Genomic DNA, 23,907 nt, shown 5'->3' on the forward strand with positions numbered 1-23,907 from the left:
CCCCCCCCCCCAACACCCCACCTTCAGCATTCTCAGTCATCCACGATTCACCGACTCATCCTCTTGAAAAATGATACGCAGTTTGATAATCCTCTCTTAATCTGTGTAACAATCCAGGTTACAAGAACAAACGACCGCCGGACAGACGGAAATGAAGATGATTCACAAAACATCGCTGGGGGTCATTTTACAAATACATAATAAATCAAAGTTCTGTCAAAGGACCCATCCATCCCCCAAAAATGGGAAGGATAAGATTAAGCACGAGGATGATAACAACAACAATAAAAACGATACAAACATATGCAAGACAACGAACAGGAATAATCATCCTAATTATTATTATCATAAAATAATTTTTCTAACGATCGTGCCGCATACGAAAATAAGGAGAACCTATAGCATATTTATTTATTTATTTATAGATTTATACAGACTATGCATACATCAATAATTCTTATATACATAGGCATGGGGTGCTAAAGTAGTTGCAAAAAAAATATCAGTTATACGAGATAAATGGTAAGTTTAAATAACATGGCAGAGAAACTGTAACTTGCACAAGGGAATGACTGGATCAATATTCAAAACGTAATTAAACCAAATCAAGTATAGATGTTTCCCGATAAGATCACACTAGCAGACGATTTTCTGCCCATTACCTGGAGCATGGGAAACCTGGTAGTTTCTCATATATGCAACTTCCAAAATTGGCCATTTTGAACATGGTGCTCTGAGACAAAATAAACTTATAAATTACAAATATGGATACCAACCGAAAGCCTGATTTGCATTCGGTTTATGTATGTTTTGTAACAATTTCTGGAGATTCAGTTAATTTATTTCAACTTCCGAACACTATATACAATCTGCCAGCATACCACAAATATGGCTGCCGATGACGTCATTCTAGCTCTACCCCATTCTCGGCATGCATGATCCAAGACCTTCCCTGTCATCTACTCCTCCTCTTGATACGTGATACCCAATATGATAATCCTCTCTTAATCTGTGTAGCAAGTCAGGTTACAAGAACAAACGAATGACAGACAGATGGAAGAGAAGACCAATCAGAATATCTGCTGGTTTGTTCTTAGGGATGACACTTTACCGCAATTGTTAAAGCATTAAATGACCTACTTGCATCTGATGTACCTTAGAACACCAAATCAAACCAAATCATGTTTTGTGTGACTAACAAATATGATTAACATAATAAAGAAGAAAAAGAGAAAAAAAGACATTGCTTTCACACATATTTATGATATTTCAAAAAATGGAGAGAATAAACATCACACACTCTGCTCATAAAACATCACTGAAAACACTTTCCAACTCCATAATAAAGTTTAAGTTAACAGAAAAAAAACCCATCCCCCCGCAACAAACCAAAGCCAAAAAGAACAAAAAAAAAAAAAAACAAAACAAAAAAAAAAAAAACAAAACAGAAACAACAGAAAGGATAACATTAACAACAACAGCAATAGCAGTAAAAACATCAGCAAGTAAAACAATAGGAATAATCTTCATCATTACCATCATCATCACAACAACACGAAAATAATAGCAATACGAGGATCGAACATGACCATAATACCAGCGATGATGATAATATTTATTTAAATGGTTCCTGTACCATTATTTAGATACCCACTCTAAAATCTAAAGTTCCAATTATTTTTTCTTGCTAAAGTTTGGAATCCAACCGATGACTAAACAATGTACGTTACACTTGAAAACCCCATGGCCCTGCACCGTGCATACACCACACAGTACAGCAGTACTGTAAATCAGACAGTAAAATGCCAATGGAAAAATCACACCCTTTAATAATGCAGCACACTCTATTTAGATCGCATTTGGTGCCTAAATTTATTGCAGAATGGGAAGAGTTTTTGAAATACTTGGGTGAAATAGGCCAGGGATTCTTTCCTTGCGGCGATGGAACACAGCTCTGGCGATGTGGAAAGGCTGAACGCTACACACGTCACTATGCATTGGTGACGTCACAATGAAGAGACCCTGAGCCAAGAAGTAGACTGGCTTCCTGTCGTACTTGAACATAAAATTACTAGCATTCTTCAGCCTTGACCTTTTCTTGAATAAAATGGTCACCAGCACTTAAACGTAAAGGCCGATATGCGGATGAGTTCAAAATTTTTATTTATCCTGATATAAATCAAATAAATTTTTTGTAGAAAATAAGTGAAACTTTAGCTCGTCGTTTTATATTTAAGTCGTTTTACTCAGGAAATGTGCTAAAAGCGAAAGGCAGTTTTGTAAAAAGTGGCGCTCGGGATAAAGTAAATATAGTTTTTTTTTATACATCGCCTGACAATACCTTGTTCACACATTTAAGTGCTTTATTGCAGCTACTCTTTATTGTAGCACACACCTTATTTTACGTGACATTAATTTTTATTTTGTTGTATGCATCCATGATCACTCCTACCCAATCTGTAAGCAAAACAAATAGGCATCAATTTATACGAAGGGCCTAGTCAAACAATATAAGTCGTCTACCATGATATTTACATGTTTGGGTCGACATAAACAACATAAATATGGGGGTAGACATATTACATTATAGAACTATGAATGGACATTTATAATGTTCACAATGATGAGGACACTAAAAAATAAAGAAAGAAAGGAATATATGCTTTACCCATTTTGTTGTTGTTGTTGTTATATATGATTATCGTAGTTTATCATTCAATGTAGTTTTGATACAGTTCATTTACAAAATTATATGGAAGTGAAAAGTCTATATTGCATTTGCTAGATTTGTGCCCTGTAGACCTATACCTAAAACCAGTATTGCATTTGCTAGATTTGTGGCCTATGTACCTAAAGACAGTAGTGCATTTGCTAGATTTGTGGCCTATGTACCTAAAGACAGTATTGCTTTTGCTAGCTTTGCTAGATTTGTGCCCTATATATCTAAAGACAGTATGGCTTTGCTAGATTTGTGCCCTATAGACCTAAAGACAGTATTGCATTTGCTAGATTTGTGCTCAATAGAGCTATACCTAATAACAGCATTGGATTTGCTAGATTTATGACCTATATACCTATATATAGATTTGTCTCATGTAGTCCTATACCTAAAGTACTATATGCAAACAAAATTCAAAGGTCACCACCAATTCCAATGCACAAAACATTTGGAAGCCCGAGGCACAGACAACAATATTCTATTTTCAGTTTCATACATTAAGTGTCAGTATAATTATGCTGATTGACAGATATATGAACACTGACACTGATAATCCTAGAAACTGGGGAAAGTATGTCACTGTGACGTATTCTAGACATAATATATTCTCCATTAGATGCACCATTCATAAAGTTTCCTCAGTATACCAACTTCTAAAATGGACAGTTCTAACGCTGCAAGTTATTTAAGGTAATTTGTATGAATTATTGTGATGTTAACTTTAAAATCAAAGATGAAACGTTTTGTTTCATACCCCAATAGAGAAATCATCTGAAAATTAAACTTAACAAAAAATAGAAGCTTTGAATAATCACAAATTGGGAAAGGGCAGTCCAAGTATTTAATTGGTTTTTATAGATGTATCCGACTGTAAACAGACATTGAAATTCATCAATCACGTGCAGCTAACACCAAACTATAGACAAGCTTGTGGCATATAAAATCTATACCTTAATAATGGTACAGTTATGTTCCCTAAAAAAGTGGAGCACAGTAAATCAGCAATATATTCCAAATATGCATAGTCACATGGGCATGAAAAGTCAAAGCAATCTATTCCAAATAATCATAGTCACATTGGGCATGAAAAGTCAAAACAATCTATTCCAAAGATGCATAGTCACATGGGCAAGAAAAGTCAAAGAAATCTATTCCAAATATGCATTGTCACATGGACATGAAAAGTCAAAGCAATCTATTCCAAATATGCATAGTCACATGGGCATGAAAAGTCAAAGCAATCTATTCCAAATAATCATAGTCACATGGGCATGAAAAGTCAAAACCAAAGCCAAGGTTTGAAAATATGGTCTTGTATAAGAGTTTCCCACCAAAATATTTAAACATAATCGAAAGCTCATGAACTGGGGTAACTGTGACCTACTTAAACTACTGGATAAATGTATTTCTTTGAGTGGAAGCACATGCATGCACAAGCCAGCTGGATAGAGAAAAATCTATATATGTAAATCCAAGATTTTTAAATGAACCACACCTTAGAATGGAATGTTTCGGAATACATTAATGTGGCAGGGCATAATGATATCATAGTACTTGCACTCTGGTAACTGATGGGATCTGATTTTGAAAGACAAACATATCTCCACCCTTCCCACTATGATAACGTCTTTTTTTTTACTATGATACTTCATATATGAAATACTGCTATAATAACATACAATCTAATGAAGTAATCTGAATATGCATATCAATATTGTACCGGGCTGTTTTGTATTTTCCCAACTGAGCTAACACAATGAAGCTAAAACATGAACAAGCCATTATAATGGCCTGAAAATTAAATCATCTTTATATTACAGATATGGCTAATAAATAACACCAGTCAACTTCGAGTGATTGCAGTATGATGATCATTATAAAGTTTAAGTAAAAAGAATTGCATATCTCAAATGTGTACAAATGTGCAAAAAGATGATAAATTGCAAAAGGGCATGAAAGTCTAATCAGCTTATTTCAATAGAACTTAACTATGCCTTTCAAATTCTATTTGCCAAGCTGAAGTGGTTTTTGCTAAAGTTGCATACAAGGCTTTTGTAAAAATGTTAAACAAAAAAGTAAATAAGGTGTACAAATAATTATGATATAATGTCAGCTACCAGAACCAAACTAGGTCTTTGAATGCACTCATGGTATCTGAAAATCCAGTCTGGTGTTTTAACTAACTCACAACATAAATATCCAATCTGGTCTTTGAACCTACTCCTGGTATATGTGTCTAGTCTGGTATCTGAACCCACGAGATATTAATATCCATTCTGGTGTTTGAATCCATGCTATATACACATCCAATCTGGCCATTGAACCCACTCATGATATATTAAGTATTCATTCTTGTCTTTGCAACCACCCATGATATAAATACCCAGTCTGGTGTTTAAACTCACTCATATAAATATCCAGTCTGGTCTTTGCAACCATCCATGATATAAATATCCAGTCAGGTGTTTGAATCCATGATATATACACATCCAATCTGGCCATTGAACCCACTCATGATATATAAGTATTCATTCTTGTCTTTGCAACCACCCATGATATAAATATCCAGTCTGTTGTTTGAATCCTTGATATTTACACGTCCAGTCTGGTGTTTGAACCGACTCATGATATAAAAGTATCCAATCTGGTCATTGAACCGACCCATGATATATAAGTATCAATTCTGGTATTTGCAACCACCCACAATATAAATATCCAATCTGGTGTTTAAACTCACTCATATAAATATCCAGTCTGATGTTTAAACTCACTCATATAAATATTCAGTCTGGTGTTTAAACTCGCTCATATAAATGTCCAGTCTGGTGTTTAAACTCACTCATACAAATGTCCAGTCTGGTGTTTAAACTCAACTCTGGTGTTGTCTTATTTAAATGAGTGACAGACAGACAGACAGATGAATGGACAGCCAAAAACCAATATGTCTCTTTGGTTCGAGACCTATATATGAGGGGACGAGTGATGAATGGACAGCTGACAATCAATCTATCTTTCCTTCAGTAGAGACCTAAATATGAGTGCAATATATGCAATGGTTAGGTATATATTATATTGCAACAAACATTTCAACCTTAAAATCAACTACTCTTGATGATCTTGCTGTATGAGAAACTGAGTACGGCTTCAGCTAGAATGGGAGAGATAAAATCTGACTGAGTAACTGTGAATGAAGTATGTGAACAGAATGAAAGATGTGGTCCAAATACCCCAACCAATTTCCTTGCAGATGGCCATATTAAAAATGTACACTGTTACTTGATATAAATTGATTTTCATGGGGCAAAGAACTGTGAGGCTCCTGTTTTTACTTCAAGTAAAAAATGTATGTCCCACTTATAAAATGTCCTAAGATGGTCCACTCATCTTTCTTTTCTTACTGCGAAGCACTGACTACAATTAATACCATAGATGGTAAAAAAACCCATCTTTATTCACATATGAATGATATCCTATTGTCTAATATGGTAATTAAAGATTTTGTAAGATTAAAGTTCTTTCATAGACCAAATGGTCTCCACAAGTGTTAACTGTTAAGCTGACTGCTACCATATTACTGAGCTGATTCAGAGTGAAATTATGCGTTCATGTTAGGGAAAATACATTGGTGTCAAAATGTAAATACACAGTTCCAGAATGTCAACATATACAAATCTGAAATAGTTGTTGTTGTTGTAGTAGGGTTTAACACCATTTTTTAGCACACGATAGGCTATACATGGCAACCAGTATTAATGGTGGAGGAAGAACCCGGGAAATCCCCAGAAAGAACCACCGACCCTCGAGAAGTTACTGGCAAGCTTTCTCACATACCCACATTGGCCGATTCCGAGACTTGAACCCACGCAGACAGAGGTGAGATGGCAGTGATCTGTAACGGAGAACACTTTAGACCACTCGACCACTCGGGGCCCCCCAAATAGTTATCTCTCTTTGATTATGATTACCTGGAATGGGAGGGTGGTGATGGTAAATTATAATATGGTGAAAAAACCTTTGTTTGGATTAACATAAGTGGAAAAAAACATTCTGTTCTCTTGTTCAAGAATAAAAAAGTGAAAAAGATCATAGCTGTCAATCAGATTGTATTAAGAGCTGGAACTTTTAGGTGTTTTAAGAACAGTATGGACTGCAGATTGGGTGGGGTGGGGTGGGAGTTCCTTAGAAGGTGTTCTCCTTTAAAGCTAAAATTTGTGGAATATTAGTACAATGCATAAATAAAATGACAGATCCTTAAATTTCTTCCATTAAGATATTATGAGTTTAATGTCATTTTTCAATACATAATAAGCTTTACATAGTGGCCATTATAACTGGAGAGGAAAGAACCCAGGAAAGCTCCGTTAAGAACCACTGACTTACGGGAAGCTATTAGCATGCTTTTTCACAGATCCACATTGGTCAAGACTGAGACTTGAACCCTTGTGGAGAGAGATGAGATGGCAGTGATTGATAATAGCAAGTGCTTAGACCACTTCAGCCACATTGGCCCCTCTCTCTGTGAGACAGCATTGCATTGACTGGTCCACTACAAGGATAGATGGAAATTAGGGTACAAAATGATTACAATGTTTTAAACTGATACAATGTATGGCTTATCTGCAAAATCTGAACATAATTCATCATACTGGTAATGAAAGAAATAATGAGAAATGATTTTTCTTAAGATCAATCTGAGATAATCATGTTTAGTTAATGTAGGCCTTGTCATCACAACACATACAAGTAATTCAAAATTATAACATGCAACAGTAGAAGTATTAATATCATTTAAAGTGTTACAGACACATACTTTTCCATCTATTAAAGTGTTACCGACACCTACTTTTCCATCTTTTAAAGTGTTACCAACACCTACTCTTCTATCATTTCAAGTGTTACTGACACCTACTTTTCCATCTTTTAAAGTGTTACCAGCACCTACTTTTCCATCTTTTAAGGTGTTACCAACACCTACTCTTCTATCATTTCAAGTGTTACTGACACATACTTTTCTATCATACATTATCAATCTGTACATGAGAATCAGCAAAATGCAAGGAACTTTCTTATGGAAATATCACTTTAATTGGTTTGAATCTATATCTGAAAATCAAAGGCACAAATTTGCAATGCCTAATGATGGTGCTGCCCACTTGCGCAAGCTGATCACAGCATGCATATATCGGATGAAACATAACAGAAGTTTTACTAAGTATCACCTGGCATGACTGTATTGAATAGAATACATTGTGATCTCAAAGTACTGAGAGGTCATATAGAGATTATTTTGAATATAATGTTATGTCATCAAACAAGTCATTAAGTAAAGGTTAATGTCATAGGTATGAAATAAGTAGCCGATTGGTGTGATTTAAAAAAAAATGAATTGGGCATAAATGTGTTGAATACGGGCAACTGGAAAAATAAGGTTGAATGTTAAACGATTTCACAAATCAGTTCAAGTGGGTGGGGAAAAGTGGCAATCAAGTGCTGTCCATAAGTTGGCAATGATTACAACTTAAAACTCTGCACTTAAGCATTAAAAAAAATAAACCTACTTTAAATGCTTTCATTCAGGCAAGAGTGGATAGCTTCCTGGAACTAAACCTAACGAATTCACAGTACAGTATTCGTAGTAAGGGTGTAGATACCATTTCGCGGCAGTGGCTGCTGTAATTGTCTAAAAAACGTGGCTTTTAAAGATATTGCAGAAGGTGCGCTCAACCTAGTCACTAAACTGCTAAAAGCATTTAATACATGCAAAACAAATTCAAAGGTTATATAAATCTAACCCTTTCTACACAGTAAGAAAACCTGAAATCGATGGTAAATGATGCAATCTTGTCACGTAAGTTTCTGTCCACTTTACACTGTTAGTCCATTATATGCATTCTGTGTATGAAATTTATGCGTAGATTTCATAATTCTTAATTTGAAATTAGGCAGTTTACATTTTATTCTTAATAAAACGCACAAACTTGTGCTCAAAACACTTTTCACAGTACTAAAGACAGCCATATCATACCGGTTCTCTGCCGTTGAAATTTAATTATATTGAAAAGAACCGGGAACCATGCTAAGCCGCCAAATAGTCTGGTTCTTGGATATATATCTTATAGAACAGCGGTATCGGATGTTGCATGCAAAGAACGTGGATATGTATTAATGCGCGAAGCTGCTGTACTGTATTCCGAATGAGGAATGTGAGCCGAATTTTGTTGGCTCAGGAGCAGACGACAAGAATTGGAGAGTGCAGAAGTTTTTATGGAGGCAGGAACTTTTATTGAAATAGTCAGGGTAGTATATACATGTAATGTTAAGTAGCAGGTGCAAATTTCTGAAAATAAGATATTTCATTATCATTTAATCTTATTTTCTAAAAATATTGCTTTAAACGCCATAGGTACTGTAGGAATGCTTGTTTCCGTCGTAAAATTTTAAACTATTGAAAACACCCACTCCCACTATTTGTAGAAGAGGAGTTGGTGTTGTCATTAACTTCCAATTTTGCTGAGAGAAACGAGTGCCTGTACCGAATGCAGATCATATATGCTTTTTTCTCCCGCCCCCCCCCCCCCCGTTTGTGTCGTTTGAGTCGGAACGTTAATGTAACTTTTTAAATACTTTATATTTTTAAAAGAAAATGCTGACAAGAGGGTTATTGTTTTTCTTCTCTTTTTACACAAAATAGGTTCGTCCTTAAAAAATAAAGTCGAATTTAAATTTACTGTTTTACCTGCACATAATTTGGTTTAAATTATTTTACCTGACAACAACTACAGCTTGAATTCTGTGTATGTGAAACACGTATCTCCGTGTCTTCCGGTTTTGACTGAGTGTTTGAATCATAATTAGGGCAGGTCTTTTGATAAGGTTTGCCTTTGAGGCAAATATCATGTGTCCGTAAATTTGTCTTTTCATATCCATCCAGCAAGTATATCAGGTATACGTTGTTATAAGGTGGGGACTTCGATCATTTCCAATCTATAGCCCATGGGCTAAATCCAGCTAAAAATGAACACCAGGGCTTATTTCGGTTTCATATATTAATTTGTCTTTTCATGTACTGTAGGCGTATATATGGTTATATGGTGGGGATCTCATTAGTTTCCAAGTTATGGTGCAGGGTCAAACATTTCATAAGAGTAGGCTGACTTCTGTGGTCAAAATAAGTTGCATGCATTAATCATAATTTTCATCCCCATCTCTTGTACACATGGTTGTATGGTGCTAGCCTCAACAGTTTTAAAATTGTGATACAATGGTAGGTATTGACCCTCCGTGCAAACTGATGTGTAAATTTATATTTAATGCCGAGTAAGTGTGCATTATGGGCGTCGCCAAAGAAATCGCAATAGTTTCTATTATATTGACCAAGGGGATACGTTTTCTTGAGGGTGGGGATAGACTGACTCCGTGTTATCTCCTGAAGTGGTTTCTATTGATTGATCACATACGGCAATTTTCAGGAGTTACTTGAAATTTATGTAAAACCACCTCTACCCCTTTAGCCCTACCATACTCGGGGCAAGGTATTTTTATTTTTATGGTAAAACGTAATGGCTACAGTAATCCGAGTTTCTTGTGACCCTTCCCTCTATATATTTGATATCTCGGCATTTATGTTAGCGCATATCATGGCTTCAATAGCATTAGTTGTAGTTGCAGAACATTACAATTTAGCAACTAAACTAATAGTAATAATAATAATACAAATAATACAACTATTGCAACAATGATGGTGGTGGTTAAAATACGAAAACAATTACTTTTCTGAGCATGATTTATCTTTCATGCTCCTTTTCAAAATATTGCCAGGGGATAAAAACAAACGGGATTGTGCAATTAGTATAATAGAGTAATAATAGAAATAATACGACTATTACGATAATGGTGGTGGTGACTAAATTTACGACACTGGGCCATTCTTTTAGGTCAGAAATAGATATACCAATGTGTACATGTTTATTTTGCATTGTTTACTAAAAGTATATATGTCTGTATTTTGTTTGTTTCGTATGCTGATGTGTGTCTCTCTTTTATCCACAGCCGGCAGTGGACCCGACTACAATGACGTTGTGGTGACAGAAGACACGTTGCTGGTCATAGACGGTAGTGCGAGGAATCTCCAGATTTACAATCGACATGACGGTAAACTGTTTAAATCACACAAACTTGAGTCCCGTCCCACGGGTGTCTGTCTTATTAGCAAGACGGAAGTAGCTGTGTGTCTGGAGGACAGGAAGATTGTAATCCTGTCATTCAAATCTGTAGATGACGTAAAACTGGTCAAAACATTAAATGTAAGGACAGGATTTGATGAATGTCATTCAGTGGCAAAATGGAATTCAGACAAACTCGTTGTCAGCGGTTGGAAATGGGATGACAGGATGTTGTACTGGTGTGTTGTAAACCTTACCGATGGAAGTGTAGACTCAACTCACAAGGTCTGTAAAGGGTATGGTGGTATTACTCACTTGGCCATTAAACACAACACAGTCTACATCTCGTGTGACACTGATGACTCCACTGCTACAGGTGTGTATGCATATGATATTTTTAATCCACACACACACAAGTTTCTGTATCAACACCAGGAATTAAAAAAACCGCGGTCGATAATGGCTGACAGGGATTATGTGTACGTGTGTGACTTGCACTCTAACATAATTCATCAGCTGACAGACAGCGGTCAACTGGTGACCATACACACAGTGTCATCACGTCTCTATGGAATATTCTGTGATGACCAGCATGGAGTACTTTACACAACAAGCAGATGGAGTAATATGATTACTGTCTACAGACTGGAATATTCACATCAACCAGGTATTTCCATTTTATTTTATATCACACGATAACGAAAACTAAATATTTTATTTATTTACAATTCCTAATTCACATTTGGATAATAAATGTTAAGTTATACATATTACAATTAGAACCTAATTGTAAAGACAAACAGTTTAAAATATGTAAAATGAAATTAAAGTGTAATAAATATATATTTTTTTATTCTCCAGTGTGTAAACTCGAAGTGACGTTCGTCAAACGTAATCATTTTTATTGATTTTGACTGAAAATATAATAATAGTTGTTGTTTTAAAATTTAATACCAATATATTTGTACCAAATTCAATTCATTCATGATTGTTAAGCTATCTGCACTTTAGTTCTTACTATCCAATTTCATATAAAAAATTTAATTCTCTATGGACTGTCGCAATGGCGGCTGGCTAGCTAGCGTTCATCATTACCAGTGCGGGGCAATACACAGTTTGTTTTTGTCCAGTAGGGGGCGCTTTCGTTGAGAAGCCATTTGCACGCGACGGTCAATCCGGGTTACACCGGAAAGCACTCTTGGGTTACAGCGTCTAAAATTCCGCGTTTCTCATGTTCTCGCAGGTTGCATAATCTCGCGGTGTTGGATATTTCCGTTTTACATAGACACTTGCACAATCTGCTTTTCGTTTCTAATGAATTCTTTTAATAATGTTTTCTTTTTGTGAAATAAATAAGAAACTTATTGACCAATAGAAGACGTATCAGATATCTACTTTTCCTCAAACGATTATTTATAGAAATCTCCATCTTGTCATGCCGAAGCCGAATATGAATGGCGCATTCATATTCCGGATGATGTAGGAATAATTAAAGGAACTCCTTCAATTTAATGTCCGATTGATGAGTGTAATTTGGTTTGGAAAACTGATCACTCTTGGTTATTTTCACTTCCGCTTGGAAATTCCATGATTTTAAAAGTTAAAACAAGACCAAACAAAACACAAAAAACAAACACAAAAACATGCTGACAACTTGTATTCTTTATATAATTGTTTTATATTTTATAATTTTTTAAATACATGTTTATATCCTGGTGTTCCCTACTCTGGCAATATTCACCGATCAATTTTAAAAGTGCTTAAGTTAGGTCACTTTGAATTAATTTAAGCCTTTTTTTTGCAGGAAATGAATCAGTCATTTTGTTCAGCTGTTGCTTTATATGATGCTTGATTTCCATAATTATAGCATGTAAACAGAGTTACAGTACATGAATGCATGCCAGCATGCTCTACATTATACATGTTGCAAATGCAAACATGTTCACACGTACCAGTTACTTTTTTTAGAAGCACTTAATTGTAGAGCAGACTCTTACTGGTGCTGCCAGGTTTATGTTTTATAAATATATCACAGTTTTAATCAGATTGTAGATTTAAATGTTTGGATTAATTTTTTTTATATGTTTACTAAATTGAACACCAATAAACTGTGGTGAGCTTTTATGACAATAGATTTGTGAATGTTGCACAAGTCTCCAGTGTATTAACATGAATAACTTTGATGGCGTACATTGAAATTACACTCTGATCAGTGTTTCCCTTTACACTCATTTGTGCTTTAGAGACCCCCAAATTTTTTATTTCACCCCCATTTTTGGTACCAAAGTTTGTTTTTTACTCAGTCTGACCCCCAGTTTTGACACCAAGGTGATTTTTGACTCCGTCTTGCACCTCTAGAGGATAGACTGTCTGATGTTTTGGGTAGTCATTATTTTTCAATTTGCCTCAATGTTAACAGTAAAAATAATCCATTACATGCACAGGTGTTCCAGTAGAAATTCAGAACATGGATGAGAGATCCATCCAACTTTTTGAAGATGCTCTAAAAGATGGAAAGGAAACTATATACAGCATAAGACTTATGGTTGTCGGACACATGGGTGTAGGGAAGACAACCCTGGTCAAACGTCTTCTTGGAGAGGAAGTGAACATTTCTGAGAGATGTAGTACAGACGGCATAGATGTCTATGTCAACTGCTGTGATGTTTCTTTATCGACCTGTGAATGGATGAGGCGAGAAAAAGGTATGTGGGCATACAAATATAAAATATATACATTTCTCTATTTATTCACATACCAGGAGGTGAAATGTATTGTGCTGTGCTGACATCTGTCCATTCATCTCTGTTTTGTTTTGGCACAGTAACCTACATGTTTTAATTTCAGGATGAAAAAGATGTAGCATCAGAGTCTAGAGTTGAAGTTTACAGCGACTAAAAGAAGGGAATTTCCTACACAATTAGCAATGACAGATTTTCAAGATGGTCACCACGATGACTATACTAGAGATCTGATCTGTACCATTTTCATTTAGGACTAACTAAGTGTTATCAAAAGTCACATACTCATAGCTGCCAACCCTCAGGATTTTGGCGTGAATTTCATGACTTTTCCAGCGATTCACGAATTCACGCCACATGCAAAAAAATCATGAATTCCCCAATTCTCAATTATTTTAAATCTTTAATAAAATAACCAATTTCCCGTTAAGCGCTAGTCATGATATCAGCAGTTGCCGAAACCGTCTGGTACTGCGGTATTAGTGGAACTATGGCTAATTGATACAGTTGGCCCGGTAGCAAGCATTTTAGCGGATTTTAATCTGGATTTATAAGTGTAGTTTTACAAATGCTTTTGAGAGAAACTGGGGCCTAACCAGAATTTTGCTTTGCACATGTGCTGCAAACACTGATTTGAATTACCATTTGTCACCACATCTTGAAAACACATCTTGAAAATATCTCCACCAAGAAGGAAAAAGAAAGGTATTATACAAAAAGTGAAGTTTAGTTTGAAATATACCAAAAATTGGCTGTGCATTCAGACATCAAAGACTGATATACATCATGCTTTTTTGCACGCAGTGTGCCACAAAGTTTAGCATTGAGCATGGTGGCAGAGACGATGCGAGGAAGCACATTGGTAGCAAAAAGCACAAAAAACATGCAGAAGATTTCAGCTCTCGATGGAAGACCTGCAAGCTACCAACGCTGAAGCATTGTTGAGTTTTCTTGTTGAACACAATCTACCTTTATCAGCTGGAGACCACGCTAAACGTTTGTTCCGACAAACATTCCCGTTCTCGAAGATCGCTTCATGAATTCATGTCAAAATTCACTAATTTGTTGTCCCTATTTTCAGTAATTGCCAGGAGGGTTGGCAGCTATGCATACTAGAGATCTGATCAGTATCATTTTCATTTAGGACCAACTAGTCATTATCAAGCACCTTAGTGAAAAACCTATGGTGATATGGCCAACCATTCAGGAACAGCGATATGAATTTCAAGGTAGCAGCACAAGATTTTTATTCAGAACCAAGTCAGTCATAGGGTGAAGGCATGCTTAAAGTTTCATGTCCATTTTCCAAGTAGTTAAAGCAAATTGTGATGAGAAGCTTGTGTTAATGGATGGATGAATAAAGGACAACATGCCATCCCATTAAGACATCTGATATAGGTCCAGTAGAACCAAAAATAGTATTTTGACTTTTTATATCAAAGATGTTGACCATAGGGAATGTATGTCTTGTGATATAGAAGACAATTTTTCTTTTATAAGAAGAGGAAGACGTATATTGATTTCAAATTGAATATGTTTAAGCTGTATGCATCTTATGTACGAGTGCTTTACATCTGAAGATTATGATAGTTTTTACCACCTGGCAGACATATAATATATGAGACTAATGTAAAAGGCTTATATCTAGAGATTTTAATAGTATTTACAACCTGGCAAGCAAATAATATACAATTTATGATCCTCCTGTTATTTCAGGTTTTCAGATTTCTCCTTCTGTGATGTTAACTTGGTTCTCTTTGTGAAAATGGGCACAATAATCCTAGTCTCATTTTGTTCATGTCTATAAAGAGCAGTTACATGCCACCTTGGAATTAACATTTTTGTTTGCAGGTGTAACTGTTTTTGCATATGTAAAGGCAGATCTTCAAATTTCCATTGCCAGAGGCTGCAGGGGGAAGGGGTTACATAATGTTTCACATAAAAATGCAAATATCATTAATGAGACTATTCCATTTGGGACTATGAATTGTTATAGAAACTATCAGATAACTTTTCATCTCTGACATGGTAATCTAACTGTTCATGAAACATCCTTTGATTTCATCCTAATTGTTCATCTGTGTTTTTGACAGCTTTCCATGAAATGGTTACCTTTGGCCAAATTATTTGATATTGTTTCAGAGCCTCCCCCTCCCCGGCTGTTATTTTCTTATTTGCTATGAATTTTCAATTTCCAAGACTAAAATAATATATAATTTTTTGTTACTGGGTGGTGGTGGTGGTGCTAGGGTCAGCAATGAAAGATAGGGATGGTCGGCCAACCTGAAACATATTTCTTATTGTCTTATGTAAGTCACTACCACTCTTGAAGGAATGATCTGCATTTCTCTATTTAAATGGTGTAGATAATTTCGTTCAGGTATACAAAAAAAAAAGAGAAAAAAACAATAGATGATGGTAAGCTGTGTCATGCTAGGGCACAAATCATGAGTTGTCAAAATATAACTTGGAAGGTTATGTTGCCCATGACATTTTGGAGAAGGCTGTTCAGAACATCAGCTTAAACTTGCTACAAGGGATATCGTGAAGTAAAAACTGCAGCTTTATGACAGTTGAAACAGTCCTCTTAAACATATATTACTTCTCCCAAAAGAGATTTTCTGCAGGGCTGATGGATATATTTGTGAGAAGACCTTGCTGGTCAGTGTAACAATTTTTATTGAATCAACTGCTGCAATTTATGTAATTTGTAAAGACAATTTATTTCTCTGTTCTAGTTTAATGAGTATGAAAGTAATTAATATTAACTGGTTGTTGTTTGTGGTTTAGCGTCATGTTTCAGTGTATGATATACTATGCTGTTATGTATATTTTATTTAATTTATATCTGATTTAATTTAATTGTAATTTTTGTTTAAAAATTATTTTAAATTTCATTATATGTCAAAATAATGTAATATTTTTTTTACTAGGAATTTTATATTTTCCAGAAATTAGTTTCACTTTAGAGTTAATCGTAAACATTGAACTTTGTATCTTATGCTGACCTAGTTCCCGACCTTCATTCAGAAATCACTGTGACAAGTAAACAACATTTTATTTTTATCTTATTCTTTGAGTAAAATGATTGGTTTTTGTCAAGGTCATAATGGGACTACGTGCTTTTAGACATAAATACTTCTAAAAATATTCTTAAGAGTTGACCCAAATCCGGGAATGTTTTGAGTTTCAAGTTACTATAATTCCAATTGTTATGAATGTAACGGATTTTCCGCAATATGATTGGATGTAAATGGTCACGTGATACTGATCTGGAATTTTTTACACTTCGATAAATTCTGGGACTACTTTCGGTTTGCAATATAAATAAACATTGCAGACACGTCACTGTGAAACAATTGTTTTGTCTTTTAAATTTTTAATTCAGCAAATAAATTTAACTTCTACCCTTTTTATACATTTTCCAATATTCTTTGATATTCATAGTTGACTATACAATTTAGCATTCGTCTGCTACATAGCCAAGCAAAATGGCAGACTAAGGTGATTTTTCACTGCAATTTTCTACGGAGTTTTTTGAACAATTAGATGACAAGGAATTAAAAGAAATAATAGCAGCGATTGAAGCAGATGAAGATTGATTTGATGATATTGTGATGGATGGTACAAGTGCTGAAGATAAAATCGAACAGAGATTGACAAATTCCCTTACAGAGCACCCCATGACTGCCGTCACCCTAGCCATACATAACAACAACACTAATAGTGTGGGAACTGGGACAGTCGATTTTGAGGCCGCTGATTGAGATACACCAAGATTCAAGAAATTATCTGAGGAGGACTTAAAAGCTATTGAAATAAATCAATACTCAGAGGCTACTAAACGAAACATAAAATGGGGCATTGGCATTTTTAATGGTACATTTTTTAATTTTCTGTATATTTTTGTTTGCTTATTTTCAAACGTGTGTGGGTGTTGGTGTCATGGTGTGAATATGACCACTTATACAAAAATAAAAACAAATATTTATGAGACCATTATTCAAAAGACTGGATAAAGTTTATAAATGTTAATACTACAAGAATAAAATAAACAGATTATTTACATGAAATATCTTTGATGGATAGATTTTGAACATATATAATAACATATCGCATAGTTTGTTGAGATGAAAATGTTTGCATGATATCTCCAACAATGTGACTAACTACCATTGAAAAATGTGTATTATAATTCATAAAGTGATTGTTTTGCTAAGTTAAATAATTTTGGATGTGTAGTCATTAATTTCGATGAAAAAGAAATTACATAACTTTTTGCGTTGCTATTCTTTTTCTCAAGAAATAAATCTTCTGTATAAATTTGAAAGACTTTAATGTTGAAGGATAAAATTAATAATGTCACCATATTACATACATAAATCCCAACCAAAAGTTGACAAAATATGCACAAATTGCAGGACATGTTGTTTTTATGTGTATTTGCCAAGTGTAAGAATTGTATTGCTATGAATATTTTTCTATTCACTTACAGCTTGGTGGATTGAAATTAATGGATACAAACTTGACTTCAACACAATCAGACCAGACGAACTGAGTGGCCACTTAAGAAGGTTCTGTGCTGAGGCCCAACCAAAATTTTTATCATCCAGGGTCACAAAACTGCCAGCCAATAAGGCGCAAAAATATCACAAGAATTCCTTGAAAAATGTTCATGCAGCCATAAACAGATACTTGAAGGACAGTGGAAAAGATATTGACATTGTCAAAGACAAAGAATTCAAAAATGCTAATTCAATGTTAAATGCAAAACTGAAATTGAATTTAAAATCAGGTATTTCAAGGCCAACCCAGCATTACCAAGTAATTTCACTGGAAGAATTAGGAAAAATCAATGCGTATATTCAAAAATTTGACCCTGTTGCCCTTTGATTCAAAAGTTGGTATCTGCTGGCTATTCATTTTCTGACTAGAGGTATAGAATTTCACCATCAACTGACCCCAACTTCCTTAAAATTTGAAAAGGATAAATCTGGAATGGAGTACATGACTCTAAATCATGAAACACTTCAAAAAAAAAACACCAAGGTGGTGTTGATGCAAAGCTTGAAGAAATATTAGACAAAAGAATGTATGCAACTGGCACAAACACTTGTCCAGTGAAATCTGTAAAAATTTTCCTTCAGAAATGTGACAAAGCAGCAAAGGCATTATTTACACAATGCAGTAAAGAATCACTAAGATCTCCTGAATTCACTGACAAATGGTATACAGAGATGATACACACAAAAATTAGGGTTTCAAGCTGAACAAAGAGAGATTAACACTTTTGTTTTGTGTTAACAAAACTGGCACACATAAAATGAAACCATTATGTGTTGGCAAATACAAGTCTCCCCGTTGCTTTCATCACATGAATATGGACACCCTTCCATTTGTATATAGAAATAGTGGAATGCATGGATGACTGCAACAATATTTACGGGGTGGTTTTCTAAGATGTTTGTCCCCGCCGTCAGAAACCACCTGCGATCCATGGGCTTAGAGGAGAAAGCTCTACTGCTATTAGACAATTGGCCAGCAAATATTGTCGTATTCTCACTCGCGTATTTGTATTTAAATATTTTTTTTTTTTTTTACATGTCTGACGTTTAACCCATTAAATTCATGGTTGGTAATGGTTTATCTTTGTGAATTTATTTTTTTACATTTTACTCTATCTATCTATCTATCTAGTGATAGCAGATTTTTTTTTTAGAGCAACACAAGTTTCGACATTGTCGTTTTTCGATATGAATGTTATCTTTTTTGATAAAAGAAATCTTGATTCATTTTGAACAAACAATAAAACTAGAATGTATCCAAATCAACACAAAAAGCAGTGACGTAATACACAATGTGTTTAGTGAGACACATGTTAAGAGTACTGATACGTCGTGGAATAATGTTTGTTTTTACGATCTTTTTCAAGATACTTTATCCAGAAATTAAAGGTAATTTATAAAGAAAAACGAACAACACCTTTATAAAGAAATATTTATTCACAGTTATTTTCAGCACGATTATAAAACGAGTATTTAACAATGCACCCCCCCCTTCGCCTCTCTCTGTCGATCTCCATCTCTTTAGTTTTTTGTATAGGTCCCTCGGTAACTTGCGCCCTCGCTTATAGTGCGGTCGATGTTTTTGGACCCCGTTGTGCGCGGGTTATCGAGGGAGCGGTGTACTTGTGAACCGGTCAAACCAAAGCAATTCTCCTCATTCATGCCAGACATCTGCAAGAATGCAGGAGTGCAACTCTATACTGGTCACTCACTCCGTGCAACAGCAATTCAGGCTATGAGTGATGCTGGGTTTGCAACCAGAAATATTTTGTTTATGACAGACCACAAACATGAGGAGTCTCTAAAAACTTACAGTCGAAGACCTAGCACTGAACAAAAACATTAATTAGTTCAGTTTTGGAAAATATACCTAATGGTGATCAAGCTCTGTCTGTATCAGACCCAAACACGAACCCAACTTTCACTTCAGATCAAAGTCAGCAACCATCAATAAAGTCTCCAGTTAGAATTTCGAACACTCTAAGCGCTCAGTCCTTCCAGCACTCCAACACTCAACTATGCAACCAAACAAAATATATGGCTGGTTTTGTGAGCAACTCTACATTTAACAACTGCACATTTAATTTCACATTAAATAAATGAAAGGGTCTTGTCAAGTATTAACGCTCTTGAAAATGATATAAAATGTTACTCCTGTGTAAAATTTATTTAATTATTACCTTTATTTTGGTAAGGGATAATATCATCTTGTTCATATTTCTATGTTGTTCATTGATAAAATTAATAATGATTTATGGCTTGTTTGGAAATTTCATTTAGCACACTTGTTCTATCCCTATCAGTTGTTATCATGAAAGGTCGTTGTCATCTGACATAGCAGATAGGACTGGCTAAAATTAAACAAGAATGTTGTAAATAAACGAAATGTGTTGAAACCACTGGTAGCCATTGCTTCATATGTAAAGCATGGAGTTTCTGAATAAACGTAACTAAGACAGTAGTCACATTTCATTTCACATTAGATCACGACATGGATCTTGTTAAGTATTAACGCTGTTTAGAATGACATAAAATGTTATTCCTGCATAAAATTTATTACATTTTTACCTTTATTTTAGTAAGGGATAGCATTCACATTGTTCATTGACTAATTCCATAATAATTTCAATTTTCATGTTAGATTGGAAATTTAATTTAGCACACTTGTTCAGTCCGTATCAGCTGTTATTGTGTAAGGTCATGGTCATCTGACGTACCAGATGGGACTGACTAAAATTGAACAAGAATGTTGTAAATAAACGAAATGTGTGGAAACCACTGGTAGCCATTGCTTACAATGTAAAGTATGGATTTTCTGAATAAATGTAACTTTGACAGTAGTCAATATGTTCCTGTGATTCTGTACAGGCTATATATTATTGGTCGATGTGAAGCAGCGAATGAAAGGAAAGTATGCGCTACTTAAATTGGAATGCATTATTGATGGAATAAGTTGATTTGATAGTAGAAAGGATGAAACTGGAATTATAAGGATTTTATTTACTTTGTGAGTGATTAGGTAAAATTTACACATCGATCAATACCCAACCATGATCATTTAATCCTATTATAATCTTTGTTTATAGAGATATTTCTCAGTTGGGGCTTTTTCTTTACACTGGAAAGTGTCTGTTGTGTCAGTTTGGAGTTATTATTTTTATTCAAATTATTTGGATTCTTAAAGATTAATTCTTTTCCTGGAAATATTTGAGTGCTCATGTAGAATTCTTGGACAAAGACATTTATTTAAATTTTATTCTGAAATTCAAACACCAGAATATTACTGAATGTGGGATAAAAAAGAACTGTAGATGATACAGCACCATACTGACTACAGTATACGTCATCACCTTCCATTTTGGATTCTTCGTTGGGACTCAAACTTGAATTCAGTAAAACATTTCATTATTAGGACTTCTAAAATTTAATTCATGGATTATTCTTGGATTATTTTTGGATTTGATTCTTAAAACCATATGTTATTTTCTTCAATTGTTACAGTGTTTTTTTTTCCAGGGAAATAAATTATTTGTTACATTTTTCAAAGGTTGTTGTTTTCACTCTTTCTTTTGTTACTTTTTATTCGAGCCTAAACAGGTAACATAAGAGTGCATAACAGTCTGCTTATTTGGTTGAGGAAGAAACTGTAAAATATCATGAGTAACTACTGACCCAGTGAAGATAATAGCAAGTGTTTTCATACCCACATTGGCTGATATGTAATACACATGACAATAAGGTTTTCTATATTTTCAATGATGTTGAGGTTGATTACACATACATAAATGCATGCATGCATGCACACACACACAAACACACACATACATACATACATACATACATACATACATACATACATACATACATAGCAATGGTAGCCTTCTTGCATTGACTGTTTTACTGTCAGTCACTCCCTCTCAACCCCTGTGTGGTGCTGGTACACATGTACCAAAAGAGTGTTGGTGTTGAGTTGCTTGGTATCTACCCCACCACCACCACCACCACAGTATTTAAACTTGGAGTAGCATGGGGTGGCTTATCTGGCCCACCACATGTAGTGGAGAAACAAAAGACCATTGAAGTTTTATTTTCATTTTTCATTTCCAGATTGATTTTTTTGTTGCCAGGCAGTATTCAACTGTACTATCTGTTCATTCTGATTTCAGATTCAGAACAGGATTATAAACTACAGCGCCTTGTTAAAGTTCTGATTGAGAATTACAAAACAAGTGAGAGCACTGCAGATCAGGAACAGGTTGCAAGCTCTCCTCAACAGGAGAGAGCTGACCACAGTCCAACTACCATTGTTGCTGATGATGACACTGATACAGAGGTAATATATCACCGGGCTCTTCAACAGAATATTGGTCAGAATCTTTCATCTACGGCTAGTCTTCAAGAAGAATCACCTTCCACTGTAGGTCAGAGTAATCTCACCCAGTCTGAAAATAACATGATGCCCAGAAGAGAGCCTCGAGAAAGTAATGCCACTGAAAGTCATAAGACAGATCCATTGAGGGAAATGTTAAAATTGTTGAAAGAAAATCCAGACAAAACAAAGCAGGATGTAAGAAAGTATGCACGTTTAACAATGTGGGACTTTGCAGGGCAGTACGCCTTTTACACAACACACCAGATGTTCCTGACAAGACGTGCCATTTACCTGTTAGTTTCAGATGTCAGTGGACAAACTACTGATTTTGTAGAAGATGAGTGTTACTTTGACACTGAGGGGAAAGTGAAATGCAAAGTTCATGGTACGTGCTGGGCTTCATCTCATCTGTAAATTCACTTATCTTGTATTTGACACAGATAAAAGATATTTTTCAATATACAAAAAATAATCACATTCGTTTGTACAACTGTAAACATTTCTTGGTTAAGATTGTAGGAACTCGGTTGTATTCAGAAGAGAATATTGAGATGACTAAAGGATTGATTCCATACGGCTGGTCTTTAAAAAATAATATAATAAGCAGATATTTGTCAGTTGCAGCATAAAAGCATTTAAAGGAGATAAAACATGACATGCCAAGAAAGACATGATTGATAGAATTAATTATTAATTGCACCACAAAATGTGTCATTTTTGGTTCCAGATTTGATGCTGCTTTAATGACAGTAATATTCTAATACGATTAACCAATTTTCTTATGAATTAATTATTTCTTCATATTATTTTCATTCAGAAATAAGGACTTAAGGATTTTTCCCAGCAATAGTATTTTTATGTCACTCTACTGTTTTTCAGTTGTAACTGCTAACAATCAGCTGACTTACTACTTAAAAATATGTAACACATAATTAACAGTCATTTTCTGTAAAGTCAGTTATTCATGCAAGTACCTGTCTTTCCTTAATCTGAGTTTAGGCTTCTCATAATTTATTTTAAACTGAGCTGACATGCAGGAACACAAACAGCATGGTGTGAGGGACTGATATAACGTCTATAGTACAGGACCTAGGGCAGTCATTGAACTATATGGATTTTGATATGGTCAGGAGATAACCAATAAGACCTCTATTTGTCTTGCATTTTGTGGCTATAGAGCCTTTAAATAAACTGGGAAAACATAATGACCAGACAAGCTTAGACAGTGACACCTCCATTGATTGCCTGACAAACAGAAAACAATGCATACATTTGAATCTTAGGTAAGCTTAGTTGGCAACACCTATATTGATCGCCTGCGAAAGAAATAATTTGTAAACTTGACTTA

General features: G+C 34.9%; 1 protein-coding gene across 1 annotated transcript in view; it reads left to right on the plus strand.

The window, feature by feature from the left end:
• Positions 1–23,907, plus strand: part of LOC149784772 (uncharacterized) — a 160,573-nt gene that overhangs the window by 31,950 nt on the left and 104,716 nt on the right. The window contains exons 3-5 of the mRNA XM_089932789.1: positions 10,769–11,548; positions 13,326–13,586; positions 22,354–22,944. Of these exons, the coding sequence (XP_089788915.1) occupies positions 10,769–11,548; positions 13,326–13,586; positions 22,354–22,944 (1,632 nt within the window). The remainder of the gene's footprint in view (positions 1–10,768; positions 11,549–13,325; positions 13,587–22,353; positions 22,945–23,907) is intronic.

This window comes from Sinohyriopsis cumingii, chromosome 14, assembly GCF_028554795.1.
Source record: "Sinohyriopsis cumingii isolate HCF-2022 chromosome 14, ASM2855479v2, whole genome shotgun sequence".
Lineage (NCBI taxonomy): Eukaryota > Metazoa > Mollusca > Bivalvia > Unionida > Unionidae > Sinohyriopsis > Sinohyriopsis cumingii.